The sequence below is a fragment of the Populus euphratica genome, unplaced genomic scaffold, assembly GCF_000495115.2.
Source record: "Populus euphratica unplaced genomic scaffold, PopEup_1.0 scaffold1.1, whole genome shotgun sequence".
Taxonomy (NCBI): Eukaryota; Viridiplantae; Streptophyta; class Magnoliopsida; order Malpighiales; family Salicaceae; genus Populus; species Populus euphratica.
The window spans coordinates 3,816,374-3,837,622 of record NW_011499845.1 but is presented as its reverse complement, the minus strand read 5'-3'; the positions used below and the strand labels follow the sequence as shown (position 1 = coordinate 3,837,622).

Below are 21,249 nucleotides of genomic sequence, written 5' to 3'. Positions count from 1 at the left end.
GAAGAGGAGTTCTTAGCAGATTCTATGATGATTTATATTGAACGAGAACTTATTGAAGATATTGATTCGGATTCGATTATAGATGAATTCTATTCTACAAAACATCGAAGGGTGCAGCTTTGATAGTATAATTTATTTATTTTTATTTTAAATTTTATGTACTTTAAATTTCATTTTTATATATATTTTATGTTATGTATTTGACTTAAAATTTTATTGTTAACTTAATAAATTTACATATTTAAATGAATGATTGATTTTAAAAATAATTTCTATGTATTTATATTATAGCCCACGATAACAACAATTCCTGGCTCCGCCATTGGATCGGAAGTGTATGAGCCGGTAAGTACAAGGTCCATCGCTCTCCATTCTCCTGATTTCTTAACTGTCCTGGTTGAAGGCCTTGTGGATTGCCACTTGTCGGCGAAAGAGTTTTCTGTTATGCTGCTAGACGTCAACGACAACAATGGCCTCGGAAAATGCCACCCCACATGGAGGTGGGCTTTTCAATTGGTAGCCTTTTCCACTCTCATGCGACGCAATGCACATGCAGCATGCAGGTTATGTTCCTCGTCTAAATTATACTATGAGCAGCTTGGCCCGCATGGGCAAGGCTTACAGGCAAAATAAGTTCTCGGAGCTGATTGTACACGTGGGAATAGAAAACATAACATTTCGAAGTTTATCATGCCATTTGTTAAATCTAAATTTTACATAATTTTTATAGCGTTTGATGTTTTTCCCAACTTGGTATCAATTTTGAAATATTTTTATTGATTAAAAAGGAATTTAAAAAACTCATATCCTAAAAAACTAAAATCAAAAGATAATATCTTTTAAGACTATATAATCTCAATACATATAGAATTTAAAATCTTAATTATTCTTGATTTTTAAAATAAATACTATTGTGTTATTTGATTTCATAATTTTATTGAAAAAATACTTAATTAAAAATAATAAGGAAACAAATAATACAAAAATAAACTCTTCTACTAAATAACACTGTGAATCTCCTTTTTTCTTTCAAATTTCCCTTTTCCTCTTTCTCCATCTCCCTTCCTTCTCTCAACATTCTTTTTAATCAGCCTCCTAACGTATCTGTAAAAATTAAACAAAAGGTAGAAAACAATCCAAAACAGTTTAAAAATGTCTCCAATACAAGTTAAGGCGACGAACCCACGAAACACAATCCTGCAGACAACTGGACAAAGTTAACGCGAGAGGACCTGTAAATGTATATGTTGAAATTAAGGATCGTGGCTGGTGGGGGAGGGAGATCGTGGAGGCGTGTCTGGTGGTGAAGATCGAAGAGAGGACGCGGGGATGAACGGTTGGTGTCTGTCCGAGGAGAAGGAAGGGAATGGTGGCTGGCATGGGTGTGGTGGCTCCCTGGCGGCAAGGAGAAGAAAGAAGAGGAATAAGAAGGGTCAGATTTAATCGAAGAGAAGGGGGAAGGTGGGGCAGGCAAGATAGAGAGAAGGGAGGGAGGAGAATAAAGGAAAGAGAAAAAAGAAAGGAAAAGGAAAAAGGAAAGAGATTTGAAAGAAAAAAAATAAATTAAAAAAATATGCGTGTCACTCTAAGACGTTATATGCGTACAAAAATTGCTTAATGCATCTGACGAAATAAAATATCCGCAATGAATCTCATTTTTTTTTTAACTAAAAAACATGATTTCGTATAAAAAATGAATGATATATCATGTTTTAATGCAGTCCCTGATTTTATATCCTGCCGAGATGTTCACAAGAAGTCAATGAAACTTTCATATCCTGCCGAGATGTTCAGAAGAAGTCATCGAAACGATTGAACTTGATGACATAAAGTTCTCCATAGTAGGAATTCCAGGCCGAAGTAGTCTGTCTACTGAACAGCGTAAAAGGTTAGCTATTGCAGTGGAGCTTTTTCAAATCCATCAGAAGTATTTATGGATGAACAAACATCAGGTTTAGATACTAAAACAGCTGCAATTGTCGTGCGTGCGGCGAAGAACGTAGTTGCCACAGAAAGAACATCAGCCGAGCATTGATGTCATTGAGGCTTTGATGAGGTAGAACAGGTAGTGCTTTTTTCTTTTATCGGCATCATGAGTTATGTACTAACAGCTTTTGGATCCATGTCTATAGTTAATGCTACTAAATTTAAGGAGGAGCCAGCCCATTTTAGCTGATATCAAGGATCCATAATCTTCTCACTTGTATCACAAGTCGAATGACTAAGAGGGAGAATTTTTCATGCAGTTGATTTTAATGAAAAGAGGACAGGTTATACATTCAGGAATGCTCCGTCACCATTCATGTAAGCTTATTGAAATCCTACTTGTAACAATCATCATTTTTTATTGGCAGCTTATCTTCCCCTTGCTATTTTAGACCTGACAGAAATTTTCTAGAGTTTGAAGTTGGTACAGATAACTGATTTACATGTCTTCACTGCTGAACTGGGTACTTCAGGTTCGCCAAAGGTCAAAGATAACTATAATCCTGCAACGTGGATGTTGGAGGTTAATTCTGCATCAGTGGAATCAGAACTTGGATTAGATTTCGCAGAACTTGACAATGAGTCTCTCTGTACCTGCAAGTATATATTTCATTTCCAATTCCTGGGGAGCAAGACTTCATGGAGATCTTTGATAGCAGATTTTGTTTCTCCGAATTTCTTACATGATATGAACCCGCCATGCAGTTAGAAGATTATTAAAATAATCAGAACTTCAATTGTAGGCTCTGAAGTAATCGTAAGCGTCATTTTATTCCTTGATCATAGGGAGACATCTGAGTGGACCTCCAACACGTTCAAGAGACTAGCAGTTTTCCACAGAGTAGACGGGAGCGGTTTCCAGCATGCTTGTGGAAGCAACACTTGTCCTACTGGAAAAGTCCTGTGTACAGCTTGTCATGATTCATCTTCATGATCTTTCATCGCTGTTGTTTGGAATAGCCTTTTGGCATAAGGGAAGGAAATGTTAGTTCATCTTTCCCTTCAACTTGAATCAGAAAAGCAGAATCAATTTAAGAGCTTATGAATTCTCTTTCCTCTGTTCTTGTAGCGCAGGTTCAACATCGCTTTCATCGGCACGAAAGTGTCGTTTACTTTTAAAAGTTACATGATTCGCTGTCATAATGTTCCATATATATGATAATACAAGGAATTCTGCAGGTGACTGTTGAAATACCATACGTACTACTGCAAGCAATTTACGTAGCGATCACATATCCAACAATTGGGTACTGCTGTATTAGAAATAAGTGTGTCCTGTATTAGAAATTTGTAACTATACTAATTATGCGCAGAAAATTCGCAAGTGATGGATTTGGTGGTATTACCTCTGCCCCACATCATGATCCTTAAATGGTTTTCTCACATCACAACATGGAGACATTCACAAGGAAATCTTCATGTTTGGGGTGCCTAGGACAGTCAGTTCCTTTCTACAAGATTGTTGTGGCTTTCGACATGATCAATTGGGCACTGTGGCTGTTCTTCTTGTTGTTTTCCCAGTTGCTTTCTCATTTCTATTCGCATATTGCATCAGGAAATTAAATTTTCGGAGGCGATGAATGAAGATCCAACCAACCATGTTCGCCTCTCAAAGATTTTCCTGCATAAGCAAAATTACTCTGATAACGATCATATTCTGACGAAACATGGTATCTATATGTATATAAATAAGAATTTACGTTTCTTATTCAATCTACCCTGAAAATTAAGTATAACTCTAAAATGCGTTAGCTTTTAGTTTTTTACTATGCAAGTCTTAACTGTTCATCTCATTCACATTACTGCTACATTGTTTATCTTTTTACACGTTACTTGGGGTTATGCAAAACTTTTTATTTTTTTATTTCATCCTTTAATGATATAGTTCTAATTAAAAATCAATTAATTTTAATTTATTATAAAAGAATGTGATGGAAAGAAAAGGAACCAAAATAAAAATGATGTCAACTATATATGGTGTGTCATTAGTTTTTAAAAAAATACACTTTGGTCATTGAACTTTAAAAATCATGCAAATTATATAATTTTGGTAGCTCAATATTTTTATAATTTAATTTTTATATAAAAATTTATTTTTGGTTATTTTTTAGTCTATTGTTGAGAGAGATCACCAAATTCCAACAATAAAAAAAAAAAAAAATTGTTGACACTTATATACACCACCAAAATAGATAATATTTATTTTAAATAATTCTATTTAATGAGAGCGGTTCATATATAAGTTTTTTTTACTTTTAAATTTCATGAAATATTAGTTTCAGGTTGATTTTAGTTTTTATTTTATTTTTTCAAGGCCACATATAGGTTTATCACAGTTCTTACAATGTTTTATAAATATTTTAAATCAAAATGATTTAAAAACAAGTTTTTAAGTAAAAAAACTAAAAAATATAATTTTCTAGCCACCATAATAACTAAAATTTGATCGAATTAGATAATGCATTATATGATTTTTTTTTAAAAAATTAAACCCTAATTACAAACATAAAATATTAAAAGCCTAGTCATGTAGACTTGTTAGGGCCCTAATAAAGTGGGTTAGGCAATTTGGCCTAGTTTTTGCTTTATTTTTTTCTAATTTTTTTAAATTAATAATTTTTTGTGGTTTTTTCTCTAATTTTTCATAATTTATACTTAAATTGGCATCCTTTTTTCTTTTATTTTGTTTCAAAAGCTTTTTAAATTATAATTATTTTTTTAGTTATATATTTAAATTTGAAGAGTTTTTCTTATTCATCTATAATTTTTTTATATGGATAAAATTTATTTTTAAAAATAAAAAAATATTTTCAGATAATATTTATAATATGTGCAGTTTTATAATATGTTATTTTATTTTATCAAATTAATTTATATTTCTATTTCTATTATTATTTGTTTGAATAAATAAATTAACTAACAGTTAAATGCTTTATTTTTAATATTAAATATCTTGATTTTTATTTACATAATAATTTTTAAAATTTTATTTTTATATATTTTATAATATATAGATACTCATTGTCATCCCTACACGGCAATGTCATCTATCTAGGAGATAAGTGAACCTGCAATGGATTCTTCATCACCATCGTACGCTCTGCCTTCTCAGACAAATCAACATCATCTCCATCCACAGCCTTCCACTCAAATTTCCAAATCAAATTAGCCACATAATACTCCAAATGAAGCATTGCTAATTGGTAACCTGGACAGATTCTCCTCCCTGCACCAAATGGCATCATTTTAATCTCTCTACTCCCTGTGATATCAAATTCTCGCCCAATTCCATTATCATGATTCAGGAACCTTTCCGGCTTGAATGCCAGTGGATCTTCCCACGCCTTTGGATCCCACCCCATTTCAGCAACCAGGAAATTTATGGCCGCGGTCTTTGGTATCAAATATTCATTATTCAAAACAACATCTTCCCTCGCCGCATGTGGAGCCAAAAGACGTGCAGGAGGATGCCGCCTCAGGCCTTCCAGAATCACTGCTTTCAAATACGGCAGCCTTTTCAAATCAGATTCGCTTACCTCCTCCCCATCTCCATTTCCAACAACCCCTTTAATCTCCATGAATAATTTGTCTTGAATTTTTGGGTATTTGACCAGATTTGCCATGATCCATTCCAAGGCAGTTGTCGTAGTATCAGTGCCCGCATTTAGAAACTCGCTGCATAAATTTGCAATTTCCACCTCATTAAGCTTTTTGTTTTCATCAGGAAGTTCCAGACCTAATAATGTATCAACATAAGATACAACATGATGATGCTGAGTTTCCATTCTTTGACTCTCTTCCTCTTGCAGATTCTTTCTTGCTTTTATTAATGGAATTGATACATCTTGTTGGCATTTACGAAGCTGATAGAATTCCTCCCAACGCCTACGCAACCCGATCTTGGTCATTCTTGGCCATAAATTGAGTATATTAAACTTATTGAAACTCAAAAAGGCTCGTCTCTGAACTTCCTCAATTTGTTTAATCTGGGTTTCATCAACATTATCACCAAAACACATTACGACTAACAGACAAAACATGGCATATTGAAAGTGCTCCCTAACACAGATAGGCTGACCAGACTTTTCTTGGGATTCCAGGCGATTCGTAAGGATTTGTAGCACCCACCGGCGCGAAAGAGAGAAACATTTCGCGCGGGAAGGGTGGAGAAAATTTTCAGTAAGGTTTCGCCGCAGGAGACGCCAAGTCGGGCCATAGAAAGCGAGACTAACAATTCGCTGATTGCTGCTGACAATCTTTTGAGTAGCAGAAGCTGGTGGGCGATTAGCAAACATTGCACCATTTTGGATTAAGGCCTTGTGAGCTAGGAACCGGTCAGCTATAAAGATGACAGGGCGGGAGCCAGAGTAGATAGTTATAATTGGGCCTAACTTGGCATGGAGTGAATTCAGGTTGGAGTGGATATCAAAGGGAGAGATGCGGACGAGCTGTAGGAGGTTGCTGATCACTGGAATGGATTTGGGGCTTGGAGGGAGTTTGTAGAGAGTGGGCTTCGTGTTGATAAAGTATCGGTTGAGAATGAATCTGAGGATGCCGGAGATGGAGATGGAGATGGAGATGGAAAACAGGATGAGGAGCCAGGGATTCATATTGAAACTATGAAGTGATTTGTTATCGACTTTCATGTCGGGTACTTATAGGCTTATACTTGTAGGCTTATAGAAATAGTTATCAAACCGATGGAGAAGTTGATCTACTTGAAATAATTGGGTTTCAGATTATACAGTTAATTTAAGTCAACTCATGTTAAAATTAATTTTTTATTTTTTTATAATTCTCTCTTAAAATTGAGGTTTTTATTTATTTTTATTTAATTATCACAATATTTTTTATTTATATTTATCATTAAGCCTCCGAGAGTTTTATTATCTTTTTTTTTTTTTTTCAAAACATCAAATTCATCAGTGATGTATCAGTTTACTTGCCATCTTGGTTAGACCATTGTTTTATTGATATACGTCTTTTAAAGTTTTTTACTTGAAAATAATTTAGTCAACATAACTGGTCTGAAATTATCCTAATCCATCCAACTTTTATAGAACCCTTACATGTGGACCTATCAAACTAGGCCTGCATTGGTTTTTTTAGGAGTGAACGACACGTAAATGTTTTACATTCTAGTTTTCTCATTTTAAATTTTTTCTTTCTATTACTATATATAATTGAAAATTTTTGTCTGATGTAATTTAAAAAAAATTAAAATTATAAAGGGTGCTTTCCATCCTGTTCCAAACTTAAATTCTTATAGTTGTCTGTATAATATAATAATACTATGTAGGAGACCTGGCAAACGGTACCAGTTAACAGGAATAAAAATAAACATGACGAGATTGATTCAGAATAGATAGATGATTGACATGATATAGTTAATTTTTTTAGATAAAAATTAATTTTAATAATTAATAAAAAAATAATTTAATTAAAAAATAATTTAAAACTATATATTTTTAAAATATTGAAATGTCAATATATTAAACTGATTCATATCAATCCGAATTAACTTATTAAATTTATAACTTGATTCATGAGATTAAGATTATTTTATAAAAAATAAATTAAACTAAATCATAAACTTCAATTCATAATCAATTCAATATTAAATTGTGAAATTAAAAAAAATTAATTAAAAAACCAAACAGAATCAACTTGAGTTAACTAATTAAACTCATAAATCAAGTCATTAGACTCGGATAATCTCATTAAAAGTAATTTGAAATAAATTATAAAATTTAATTCTTATTTAATCTAATATTGAATGATAAAATTAAAAAAATAAATAAAAAATAATTTTAACCAACTAGATTAACTTATCAAATTTATACTTTAGGTCACAAAACTAGAATATCCATATAAAAATAAATTAAAATAAACTATCAAATTTAATTTTAATCTAACTAAATTTTAAAAGAAAAAAATTAAATAATTTCTAATTAATTAAATATTAGAAGATAAAATTAAAAATATATATATAAAAAAAGAAAAAACATATTCCTATTTAGTCAACAAGTGATAAGGGTATTGTAAAATTATAGTTTTGAAACTTAGTCCAAATCTAGATGTCAATCTAGCTCCAAGTTAACTCGAAAATAAAACTAGATTGAGTTGAAAAAAAAAAAATCATAACTAATATGATATGACTGACTGGATAACTCTTACTGACTAGATAAAATCATGTCAAAAATTTATTTATAATTTATTGATTTATAATTTTTTATTAAAATAATATTATTTTAATTTTTTTAAAATAAAAATTAATCTAACTGACTCAATAACCTAATTAAAACCAAAAACTCTAATCTTGAATCAGATCAGGTTTATAAACTATACATGGAATTCCCGTCCTCAATTAGCTCTTGTTAAATTAAATTCGAGGACATCAACTTGCGGACAAAGTGACAGTTGCCGCCCATTAATTTGAGTAAAAGCGAGAAGTCCAACAAATCTGCAGGAGGTTCTCAGATTATGGAAAGCAGATTCATCGATCTAGAAGGTGGTCCCACCACAGCACTTATCAGGGGCATCAACGTCAATACATGTGGTGTCGCGTGCTGCATGTCAGAAACCTCAACCTCAACGTCTCGCTCCCTCATTTTCTAGAAGCTGATAACGTCAGTTCCCATCGAAGAACATTATAGAAACGTTTTCTCCAAGAAAACTCTGAAATCATCGCATCAGGAAACATATTTTACTAATAACAAATCACGGTTTGTTTTTATATTTTAAAAGTATTTTAAAAATTTTAAATTTTAAATTAATATTTTTATATTATTTTAATAGGCTGATATTAAAAATAATTTTTTAAAAATAAAAAAATATTTTTTTTTAATATATTTTTAAATAAAAAATATTTTACAAAACAAATAATAAGACACTTACGGACACCACAAAAATAAATTAAACGATAAGTATTTTTTGATAAAAAAGATAAGTTTTGACAAAAAAAAAGATGAGGTTGTCGTTTTTTTTTCAAAAATAGGAAGGGCCACTTTATTATAAAAAATAAAAATATATTATCCGCTGCGATCGCGGATCACATGTCCATGGGGTCTGATTGAATAAGTTTGCGATGTCATGAATGACCTGGATCCACCTCATTTTTGTCCCCAAAGTCACAGTGGAACACGACGAGATAGCAACAACTGGCAAGCCGAGCCACCCTTTGCTTTTTTTCAGGGATAGCACTGGAAATTTCCCTTCTCTTCTTCGCACATATTCACATTCCCACGATCTTCTTCTAAGTATCCCATTCTACACTTTACATATATTAAATATTATCGGATTAAAATAATTTAACAATATAAAAAATATTAATTTAAAATAAATAAATAAATAAATAATTTTTTTTTAAAATCCTTTAAAACACAAAAACAAATAACTCTTTCTAACACTGGAGAGTTTGCTGTGTACGCACGAGGCGAAACACGTGCTTCCTTCAACAAGGGAAATAATATTCCCCGTCAGCTCCCGTCCCTTCAAGATTCTGATTGGAAATCGTTGCTCCAACCAGGAAGGGAAGAATGGTCATTTCACATGGGAACCAAAAGCTTGGGGATGAAAGCACACACCGTGTCTATATTGTTAAACCAATATTTTATTGCCATGGCAGTAATCTCCCAGCCTCTTTTTATAACAAGACAAAACAAAACTGGAACTCTGTTTCTTTTTTATAACCACGACTTAATTGGCTGAAAACACAGCATTTCTCAACAACCGAAATGTTTTTTTTTTTTTGAGGGGTTCCATTGCACGACTAAAATAAATTTAGCCCAGAAGGTTGAAAAGGAAAGTTTTCCTCTGCGAAAAATGAGTGACCAAATTAGAAGCAGGAGCACCGTCAGAACTGTCAATTTGGCAGCCTGTCATGTGCATCTAATTATTATACAAGGAGATCGGGTTTTTTAATTACTGTTCTTTCTTTTACAAAACAATGTGGAGTAGGGTTTTTTTTAAAATTTTTAATTTTATCTTTAAATTTTTATTTTGCATGATTTATTTTTTTGAGCTAAAATTAGTCATTAAATGCATATTTTTTTTTTAAAGAAAGAGGTTTGAATTAAAAAATAAAAGATTAAAATGAAAAAAATTGGTAAAATAAGAGTTGTTAACGTTTATTTTCATCTCTGTTTTTTAAAGGTATTTGGTTACTAATTCTTGTATTTTTCAAAGACCAATACCAGCCATCCAGTTCCTTAAAGCCTCGTATTCACTAGAGCTTGGTCTTTTGGTAACCGAATCGATCTTGTTAGATGGAGGATTTTTTCTTTTTTCTTTTCCTTTTTTAGGTTTATAATGGAATTTAAACTAAATCCAAAAATAGGACATACTTACTGAGTTAACACTCATGGATAAACAATGGAAAAATATATTTGATTTTAAAAATGGAAGCGGTTAGGTGCATCCCGAACCCCAGGCATAAGGGGCTGGGCTACTCTAGGACGGGAGGGGGCCATGGCTCGGCTCCTCTTAAACTCTATTTTAATCCCTCTGGCTGTATCGTCTATTCAATTACATCCTTACAAATTAATCCCTTCAAATATATTATAGAATAAAAGTTTTGAAAGACTACGTAAGGATTTTTTAATGATACTAATGGTTTCTAGAAAAGGAATGCTTGAAAAGGACCGTCATAAACGGTTTGCACTCTTGCTATCCATACATAATTTAGGTATGGGCGTTGACATGAGTTTCAACTTCTGACAAATAATATCTGGTAATGAAATCTCCAAGAGAATAATCTTTTTTCTTTTCAATAGGTATAAAATTGATTGTTTTTTAAAATATTTTTTAAAATTATTTTTAATATCAATATATTAAAACAATATAAAAACACAAAAATAATAATTTAAAACTAAAAATAATTTTAATTTTTTAAAAACATGGTTAAACTTATAATGTGAAACCACCAGAGGAACAAAAAAAAAAAAAACCCTGCAAGTCCTTGTCAATTATTCAATTATTGCCCCCATCGAAACATCAATGTGGTCCCATAATACACGTACACGCATCACGCTGCACAAGAATCCAGTCATTGAATCTAATAAAACAAATTTACCCGGCAAGACTTTTACAAATTGATTTAAGATTATTTTTTTTTAATTTTTAGATAAAAAAATCTATTGCAAAATTGAATTAAAAATCTTAACTTTTAATTTATAATTCTAACCTATTTTAAAAATCTCATTTTATGAAATTATTTTGAATATTTTTTTATCAAATATATTTTTAATTTGAAATTATTTTATTTTATCATGACTTAATTACGAGAAATAAAACTCAAATTATATTTAGAATAAAAAATCATATTTTATAAGTGATTTAATCTCGACTTTTTAAGATATCAAGTTAAACGAGAACTTCGTTTATTTAATTCATGAATTTATATATGTGTGTGTGTGTGTGTGTGTGTGTGGAAAAAGGAAGAAGAATACATGCATGAATAGTACTACAGTTGGACTGGTGAGTAATGAGTAAGTAAATGAGCGTGGGTTAAACCAATCCCAAAGAACCGGAACTTTCCATAATAAGCCAGCTGGCAAGTATAATATTCAATAGAAAAAAGAGGTTCCGAGTATATATAATAAAATAGATAAAAAAAAGAAAGATAAATTTAAAATCAAGGGTAGAATAACTATTTAGGTTTTGTGTTTACTTTTTAATAATTATAAGTTTAAATTCTCTTAATTTCAGAATTTATAAAATTAATTGAGGTACATATAATTTAATCTAAATACTTATATTAATAATAATAAAAAAAGGATAAATCCAGAGTATAATAATATGTGTGTAGCCAAATGCGAAGATGACTTCGATACGTAGAATTTATGAACAAGAAGTGCATTATTGCCTTGAAAGGCGGGTGAATGGAGGCTACCCACCCTATTATATTGGATTTAAATTAATATGAGAAACAGAGCAGCTAGAAAATACACAATTTTTTGGACTGCCACTGTTCATTAAAATAGTAGAAACACTTGAATTCTGAAAGATTTATTATTGACGGCTACATATTCTTAATTTGGAACATGTATTAAACCTTAAATAACGTAAAATAAATTTCTAAATTATTAATATCCTATATAGTATATGCTATGAAAGTTATCATGCCTTTATAAAAGTTAGTCCGAATCTTGTATCTATACAAAAAGTGTCCATTCACACCGCTCATTTTAGCATTCCATTCTAGATAAGTTTTACAATATATAAAAGAATATTTTATAGATTTAAATATTATTTTTTATAAACCCATTATATGCTTAATTACTATAAATAGAAAACGAGGGTAGCAATATGCTTAATTACTCCATAAATATATATTTTGTTCTTGTAGTCATACTAAAAATATCAGATATGTATAAAACTTATATCAACTATTTTAGGAAGCAATCCTTGATCACAACAAATCATCTTAATTGTAGCTAGCAAGGGACTGGAAGAAATCAAACGAATATTTCAATACTGAGAAAAATAATCAGAATCACTCCTAACATGCTAAATCAAAGATCTCCCATCAGAGCAAGAGAAACGAATCAAACTTGTAAAGCACAGGCCCTTGTTAGTCTCTTGCTTTGGACAAAGTATCATGCCGATTTATACTTACAAGTTACAATCATGTCTTGTTTCAAGTTGAAACTTTCCACTGACCTGTAATAAAGCTGGTTTACGTCCGAAAAAAAGCAAAAGTTGTCTGGGAACCAGAATTTCAACCACAACAGAAAAAAAAAGGCCATGTTGATGTCACAGAGTGGAGGAAAAACCAGGGAGAGGATACATGTCACTCACAAAATAAATGCTGCATCTCCATATACAGAAATAAAATGGAATGAAGGCAATAAAGATGCGTCGATAGGCAGAGAGATCCGTACGTCATAATTCACCTTTTCTGGAAGTTCAGCCTTCCAATGAAATAAGCAAAAAGAGAAGCAAAGATAATGGGAAAGATTATAAGGACGACAGCAACAACACTCAAGAAGTTGCGGTGAAAACCGAAGTAATCTTGTAAAAAAGCAGCAACACTTTTAGTCTGGCCAAATACTACTATTTGTTTCTCTAGATCTCCATATTGTGAAGTGAACAAACCATTCAGTTGCCAGGATGTGGGACTAATATAGTACAACCAAATCCACCACTTTGGAATATACTGCAAGAAGTAAAAAAGGACCCGTTATTGGGAGTCGGATAGCATATTTATGTTTTTGCATCTACAAATTTTCAAGGATAAAGCATAGCAGAATTGAAACAAAATGTATTGCACTTGGAAAACACTGGAAATAAACTAATTAAGTAGGATAATACGAAATTAAGCTTACAGTTCTCGGGACAAAGAACCCGGAAAATAGATGCAGCATTGTGTAAAAAGGTGAGGTCAAAGCTGAAGCCAGTTGGATGTCTGGTGTCACTGATATGAGCAACATTCCAAGGTAGTTGAAGGAAAGCAATGTACAGAACATCCCATAGACAGACCAGAATATCTTATAGGGAGACAAGGAATAGCCGATCATTGTATGTGTTATGGTCACATAAATAATTGCTTGAGCGAGCAAGTATGGAACCTCGACTAGCACCTACACAGAAAATGAAAAGAAAACGAAACTGAGATACCTGAAATGACTAAAAAAAAGCGAAATGAAATAAATTAGATAAGTTTTGAATCTAACTTCGATTTCTATCCATTAAACCAGCTTTCTTAAAACACCTTTACCTGTGCAAATGAATAGGCCCATGAAGAGTACATTCCTGCAAATCTTTCCCTGTACATGACAGCCCGCTCTGCTGCAATGCGTGGCAGGACTCCTGAGCAATTGCTTATACCGAAGAAGATTATTGCAGAGTACATGGAACCAAGTATATTAAACAGGTCTTGATGGTTTTCTCTACAGAAAAAATACCATTCATGTCAATGTTTAGTCGAAGACTGTAATTTTCTGGTTTATGAAAGCGTGAACAAGAATAGAGTAGCTAACATTCGTTTTCCTTGCTGCCAGAACAGTAGACCAAATAGAACAGATCCCGAAAAAATGTAAAAAATGCGTATGAGATTATATGTAGGACTTCTCCAATATGATAGGTTCTGTTTCCAAATGCATGCTTTGAGCTGCTCCCAACCATTCTGTGGAAATCGGCTGGGAAAATGCAAGTCCTTTGAACCGGGAATTGGAGAACTCAATTGCTCAACTAGCTGTTTGTTCTCCCTGCAGTCAGAAGCGTAGGAGAGTTGTTATCACTAGGGGTCATGACTCATATAAATGTAAGATCTCATTATTTCTTGAAACATCTTGAACGATCACTCAAAAGTTTTGAATAGTTGCTTTTGAGGTTTGCATATCGAAGGATAGTCTTAACGCATTCAATTGTGACATGTAGGTTCCAGGTTTCTTCACGGTAATGGATCAATACAAAACATCCAAGTACTTCTATGCTTACCTGTACAATGTGGACTCTTGATAAATTTGTGCAAAATCTACACCAAGTTCAGCCTCTGCAGATCTAGAAGTAACCTCTAACATCCATGTTGCTGGATTATACCTGTCTTCAATCTTAGGCACCCCAGGAATACTCTAAGCAAGAAATCCAAGGTTGAAATATAAGAAACTTGACAAAACCAAAATAAAAGACAATGTTGTGCTTGTGCGCTCATGCGAGGTAGTGTGATCGGATAGCAACACCGAGACAAAGAATATGGAGAGAAAAATGACCTCAAAATATTCGATCACTTTGCTTGAGAATTGACCCACTGGCCCAAAATAGATAATGCGTCCTCCAAGTTTCATTAGAAGCAGCTGCAATGAGAAAAGCTGATTACAACTGCAATTATATGCATTTACATCAGAATCTACTGCTTCAGATTTAACATTTCTATCACCAGAACTATACATGATTGATCTCGAAGATGACATTTATTAATGATTTCCGTTCCAAAGTATATGCTGATTCACTAATCAGAATTTAACTTGTGCAACAATGATTGTGGAATCAAATGCTTGAAACTTGACCAAGCACAATAGCTGATGCCTTAACTACCATGACAGAAGAGTAGGATAAGCATGATTCCCTTATAGTGATATCAGATTTTGATGATCGTATGCACTTACGGAACCAAATGTAACAACTGTACCAAAGAATAGCTGCAAAGCCATGACTGGCAATGATGCCAAGCATCACCAGTACCCGACTCGCTATCAACGATTCAGATGGCATGGGTTCTTTGATTCTATTCTTATCGGAGGCAAAACAAGCTAAGATTATTAATTTACCTCTTCAAATGCCTCAAAAATATCAATGCTTGGCTGGTGGATGGTGCAAACAACTGTTCTTCCTGTTTCAGCTACATTCTTCACTGCTCTCATAACAACTGCTGCTGCTCTTGCATCTAATCCGGAAGTTGGTTCATCCATAAAAATGATAGATGGATTGGCAACAAGTTCTACAGCTATAGTCAGTCGTTTACGCTGCTCCGTAGATAAACCACTAATTCCGGGGATTCCCACTAAAGCATCCTTAATCCCATCGAGCTCAATGGTTTCAAGGACTTCATTTACAAATTCCTGAAAGAAAAAGTTAGCAGAAAACTTATTGAAATTTGGTCATAAAGATCAAGTCCAAGTCCAGATGATCAACTCTATTTTAAGAGGATATCATACGAATTTTTTTCCCGCAGGGGTCTCAGGTGGAAGCCGCAACCAAGCAGAATAAACCAAAGATTCTTCTACAGTAATTTGGGATGAATGTATGTCAGTTTGCTCACAATAGCCTGATATCCTAGCATATGTATCCTGAACCTTCAGGTACCCAGCTATTCTTATCTCTCCTTCAATAGTACCAAGAGTTTTCCTTCCAGAGAGAACATCCATAAGAGTCGTTTTCCCAGCTCCACTAGCACCCATCAGTGCTGTAAGAATACCGGGCCTGAATGCACCTGTAATGTCAGAAAGAAGCTGGAGCCTCTTTGGCAAAAAACCTCGCTTTCTCATTTCCTGAGACAAACAATGGGATTGATAAAATTTAAAATTATAACTGCTCAGGATAAGGAAAAACTAGAATTATCATGCTTACCAAAGGGGTATCAACATAGTACTGAACATCTTTAAATGTCACCGTAAGGAGCTCAAAGGGTAAAACCAGCTTCCCTGCAAAAGTTGAAAGATGGCACTACTTAAATAAGTGTAGGAGATGTGTATGCATTCCAATATGTTTTACCACATTAAGGTCATAATGAGAAAGACCTACTGCGTTAATGTTACTTGTACTAAAATCAAATCAAAGAATACAGAAGCACTCTCACCTTTGTTAGGTCCTGTACTAGATTTAGAACAAGCACTGGTCGGTGTCTTGTTTTTGCCAACACAAACACCACCATCTATTTTTCCTTGCAGTCGATTGTACTTTTCGTAAGAAATAATAACACGAGTTTTACCCGGAGCTGAATGGATGTAATTTATAAATACATTTGGGTTAGCATGCGTCCACAAATTAGTTGTCTTGAAAACCTTAATATGCAGTGGAAGATGAACTTACATTTCAAGAACGTTAAAGCCAAAGTAAAACCAACGTTGAAAAGTACAGTAAATCCAATTAGGGCACCAACTGATATCCAATAAAAGTAACTGTGAAAGTTTAATCCACGGCTTTCTAGTATCCGTTGCCCTATGGTTGCATTAGCAGACACAACCTGTGTATAAAATTAAGAGCAAATGATTTTCCCTGTATTAATGGCTAACTAATCACTTTTGTAATTGCAAAATATTATGACCAGACTCAACCTCCAGCTGGTTCTCCCAATTAGCAAGTGAAAGAGAGCAAAAAACTTGCAGTCCATTGTTAAAGAAGGTTAGCGCTATTTTTTCATGCTTCTTGCAGCATCCATGAGATATATTCAAATGGAAGTATTTTTTGAAGAGAAAACTAACTATATCTTTGAGAAGAAATCTTCCTGTGTCTGTGAAACATCTACCAAGCTAATTTATGCTCAGGTGAATTCTATCTTCCTAACGTCCTCTAAAAGTTTCCTCCTTGAACTTCCACTCGTAATTAATGGAAAGCTACCCATATAAACAAGGGTTGACTAGATAAATATTACCTTTCCCCATCTAGGGGCAAGAAACTCATTCACACTCAGGCCGATCTCCCCATACGTCAATGGAGAAAACCAAAATCCCCATTCCAGCCAAGCAGGCATGGAGGCTGCAAGAAAAAAAACTTCAAGTATTATCATCTGAATAAATTCTACTGACAAGATTATTAGAATAGCTTAGTGAAATCTTACGTTTTTGGATTAAAAATCCACCAAATAGTAAAACAATCAATATAATGAGACTGCTAGCTAGTGTTGAGGCAACCACGGTTTGGAAGATTGAGGCAATAAAACGATACATTGATGTTGATGTTAGGTGTACCAAAAAGAACAGAAGGAACTGGCGGAAAAACCTGAGAAAAACATCATGATAGGAACTAGAATTAGTCATTTACGACATCAACAGCAGCCAAAATAAGGAGTGACCTTCAGTGAGGAAACTAGCAGACATGTCAGCTAGTTATGCTCAATCAGAACAAGAATAACATTCCTACTCAACCTCCAGGAGAAAATTACCTAGCTTCTATCCAATGCAACCTATGAAAGCATATCCTTATAAAAAATCACATCACATTAACATTCGAACAATCTAAGATCCAATTCCCAGATGATACTAACAGTTCTCTGGCATGGCTGTTCGATTTTTTTTGTAAGTTCGATTCAGATAGCTACTTTACATTTGGTGTGCTGAAAAAATGTGGCTCACCTTGAAACCTCAGGGCTGTAACCAATGACATAGTAAGTAAGAGTTGTCCAAACAAAGGCTTCTAAGAATGAAAGCGGAACTTTAAGGATAGCAGCAGGGATCGCATAAGCCCAAGCAGGGTAAAAGCATAACTCTCTTTGTTTATTGAAAACTGCGAGCCTTGAGACAGTCATCAGCAATTCTGGAAATCCATCGACTAGTAATATTATGAGGGCATAGAATAAAGCTCCCATGTAATAATTTGCATGGATTTGATCAACAGCCATTCTTGTGCGCAGTAAAACAGTCATTGTAACCGAAGCAATGAACACTAGCTGCACAAAGCCAACCCAAAAATGTTTTCAGAAAAGGCGCTCCATGATAGCCATTTGTACTGAATTAAAGTAAATAAAACCTTCGTTAACCTAAGGCAACATACCAGCACAGATTTGAATACGTAAATAAAATAATTCCTTTTCATTAAAAGAAATTCCCTCGTACTGCAAACTTTAAACAATTCCCATTTTGGTAATGAATACTTTTCGAAGGACAAAGCAGTCTTGTGGCTTTCAGACTTAGCAAATGGCTTTGAGAGCTCCTCATCAAGATTCTGTCCAAATTCACTTTCTTCGAATTTCTTAACGTACTCGTCAATGGAAAAGTAACTGTAAGGCTTCTCTTTGCAGTACCAATATTGTGCTTGATCTTTCCTAGAGATGACCTGGATCAAATGGTAAAATAGTAAGACAGCTTCATTATACAATGAAATATAAGTGGGGAAACCCGAAGCTTGCTAACCTACCTCCTGAAGAAAGTCAGCGACACCTTTTCTTTCAGGACACCGAAATCCACAGTCTTCAAAAAACATGCAAATACTAGAACGTGGACCGTGATAAACAATCCTTCCTTCAGACATCAAAATGACGTCATCAAAGAGATCAAAGGTCTCTGGTGCTGGCTGCAGAAGCGAAATCAATACAGTAGCATGAGTAACATGTGCCATCTGCTGCAGACAAGATACAATCTGGGAAGTGGTGGAGCTGTCTAAGCCATTTGATATTTCATCCATGAATAATGCTCTTGTGGGACCCACAATCATTTCCCCTGCACAATGCAGCAAGTAGATAGTCCATTAAGGCAAGTTGGGAATCATATTTGAACCAATCCTTGAAGTTTCGATGCAAACCCAACTATATGCTGCAAACTAGCAAATTTCTTTTCTCAAACAGACAATACCTGTAGTCAGCCTTTTCTTCTGACCACCTGAGATACCTCTTCTCATAGCATCCCCAATCATTGTATCAGAACAAATATCAAGTCCTAGAATCTGAAAGATAGAGGAATACGATTGAAAATATCATCATACAAAACCATAATTCAGTAAGAAGCAAAGAGTGTCCCTATAAAAAGCCAAGTAGACTACCTTCAAAATATAGTCTGTTTGAAGGGTACTTTTTAGTCCTTCGACTGATATTCCCTGTCATCAGAAGTTGAGGTTCTAATTAGCCAATAAATACAGAACATCATAAATATCCAGGGCAGGAGATTATGCGTGGAAAAACATTTCTGGAGAAGTAGTCAGGATAAGTTTGTTGGAACAAATCGTCTGCTACAATATCGTTTTGCTTGGTGGTCAATATTATGCTTCCATTCAAATAAATTATGCCAGATTACACCGTATGAAGCATATCGTTATTTCATTTCAGAGTCAAATGAAAAACACCCCACTCATGTTAGAAGTGCATTGACTGAATCAGAGCTGATTGGTGGGTGAATAAAAATGTTTGCGGTAGCATACTTAAACATACAAAGGAGATAAGACAATTTTCGTTGTAGGTCAATTTGAAAAAAAAAACAAAAAACCTCGTGCTTCTGAAACATGATTTTTTTTTCGGCATAATACCTCTACGATGTGTAGTCCTATCTTCTGAGAGTGCATTAGACATGCATAATAGTTTACCTTCATGTAAGCATCCACATCAGAGTATGGGTGTATCCCTGCTCGCTTCTCCCTTCTAATAACTTCCATCAAGATTTCTTTCATGCAATGACAGCAAGTTATTCAATTTTATTGGAAAAAAAATAGACTGTCCTGAACAGCACTAATTTGAGACATTGATCTGGCAAGAGATTTATGGGAACGCACAGATTAATATAAACAATTTCCAGTTTTTTGCCTGAAGATTACCTGCTCGGCTTCCTATGCCCTGACAACATGCAGAAAAATCAATTGTTTCCCTCATTGTCATCTCTGGAATGTGCAGATCATATTGGCTTACATAAGCTGAAGTTTTCTGAGGAACAAACTCTCCCAATCCATAACCATTGTAAGATAATTCCCCTGAAAGCTGTGGAACAATTTATGTAAGACAACTTAGAAATATAAAAACAAGTGACATCTTATACAACTAGAAAACGTAAAAATACTTTGAGGGAATGGCTCAGTTTCCCAGCGAGCGCCAACAACAATGTGGTTTTGCCACACCCTGGAGGGCCAAGCAGTAAAGTCATCCTGCCAAAAAGATGAATTGAAACTAGTGAACTTGAAATTAACAAGTTGTGCATGTGCTAATTCACTTACCAGAAAGACTCAAACTTGGGCAGGTTTGAAGGTTAGTTACCTTCTTGGTTTAATGATGCCGCTGACATCTTTTAGTATGCTTATCTTGGCTCTTTGTCTCAAACAAGACAGATTGGCAATCCCCTGTCACAAACAAAAAGCTTAAATGGAAAAAGCAAAAAAGATATTCATTTGAAGTTCTACTTGTTCTCGCTATTGTATGCTAGCACTTACAGAAAGCATGCCCTTGGCAGTGCTCCACAGAGTAGGGAGAGGCTTGCCATGAACCACCTCACATTCTGCTTCAACACAGAGACTTCTGTATCTCACTTCCACTGCGGGAAACTCTACACCAACCCTGAATAACAAGGATAAAAAGCTTACATAGCTAGAAACATTAATGTGTTACTAGTACTACTAACTCTTTGAAAAGGCGAAAAGATGTGTTACTGGTCAAGTCTTTCTCTAAGCTTCTGCAGCAATTGGAGATTATCATTTTCAATATGCTTGATGAGCTTCTCAATCAACATATACCGGTCTTGAGCTCCAAGCTTGGCAACATTAACTATTCTTTTACCTTTAACATCTGCTTGTTTATTTCCTGTTTTGCCATCGTCAACTTCATCCAGTAAAGCAGTAGTAATCCGTTCAAAGGTTGGTAATCTCTCAATGGTATCCCTTTGCTGCAAGTCATTCTCGACAACCTCATTACTTACTAAGGATACGGTGCTTCTACCAGACTCAGTTAACTCAATATCCTGTAAGTAATCTATCTTAACAGGGCTATTCATCTGGCTATTCATTGATGGGTAGACCGCAATGCTCCAACCTTCAGTGTTAGCTACATAAGTGTGGGCATACCCATCTTCCGTAAATGATTACACACACCACAGCTGGTTTGATATTTTGTAATACAATAATGCAAAAAAA

General features: G+C 34.0%; 2 protein-coding genes across 2 annotated transcripts; both read right to left on the bottom strand.

Annotated features, from left to right (window-relative positions):
• Positions 1 to 4,898: 4,898 nt before the first annotated feature.
• LOC105121889 (cytochrome P450 89A2-like) lies at positions 4,899 to 6,647 on the bottom strand. The gene has a single exon (XM_011020749.1). It carries the CDS (start codon positions 6,630 to 6,632, stop codon positions 5,034 to 5,036), a length of 1,599 nt encoding a protein of 532 aa, XP_011019051.1. The 5' UTR covers positions 6,633 to 6,647; the 3' UTR covers positions 4,899 to 5,033.
• Positions 6,648 to 12,571: 5,924 nt separating this feature from the next.
• LOC105121873 (pleiotropic drug resistance protein 3-like) lies at positions 12,572 to 21,221 on the bottom strand. Its single transcript, XM_011020727.1, has 24 exons — positions 20,770 to 21,221; positions 20,554 to 20,677; positions 20,381 to 20,463; positions 20,187 to 20,271; positions 19,948 to 20,107; positions 19,720 to 19,796; positions 19,183 to 19,236; positions 18,996 to 19,086; positions 18,562 to 18,863; positions 18,199 to 18,480; positions 17,781 to 18,094; positions 17,267 to 17,427; positions 17,081 to 17,184; positions 16,519 to 16,672; positions 16,286 to 16,423; positions 16,057 to 16,130; positions 15,645 to 15,977; positions 15,258 to 15,548; positions 14,700 to 14,783; positions 14,428 to 14,561; positions 13,968 to 14,195; positions 13,706 to 13,877; positions 13,314 to 13,568; positions 12,572 to 13,144 (listed from the first exon to the last, which is right to left on the bottom strand). Exons 1-24 carry the CDS (start codon positions 21,120 to 21,122, stop codon positions 12,878 to 12,880), a joined length of 4,320 nt encoding a protein of 1,439 aa, XP_011019029.1. The 5' UTR covers positions 21,123 to 21,221; the 3' UTR covers positions 12,572 to 12,877.
• Positions 21,222 to 21,249: the final 28 nt, after the last annotated feature.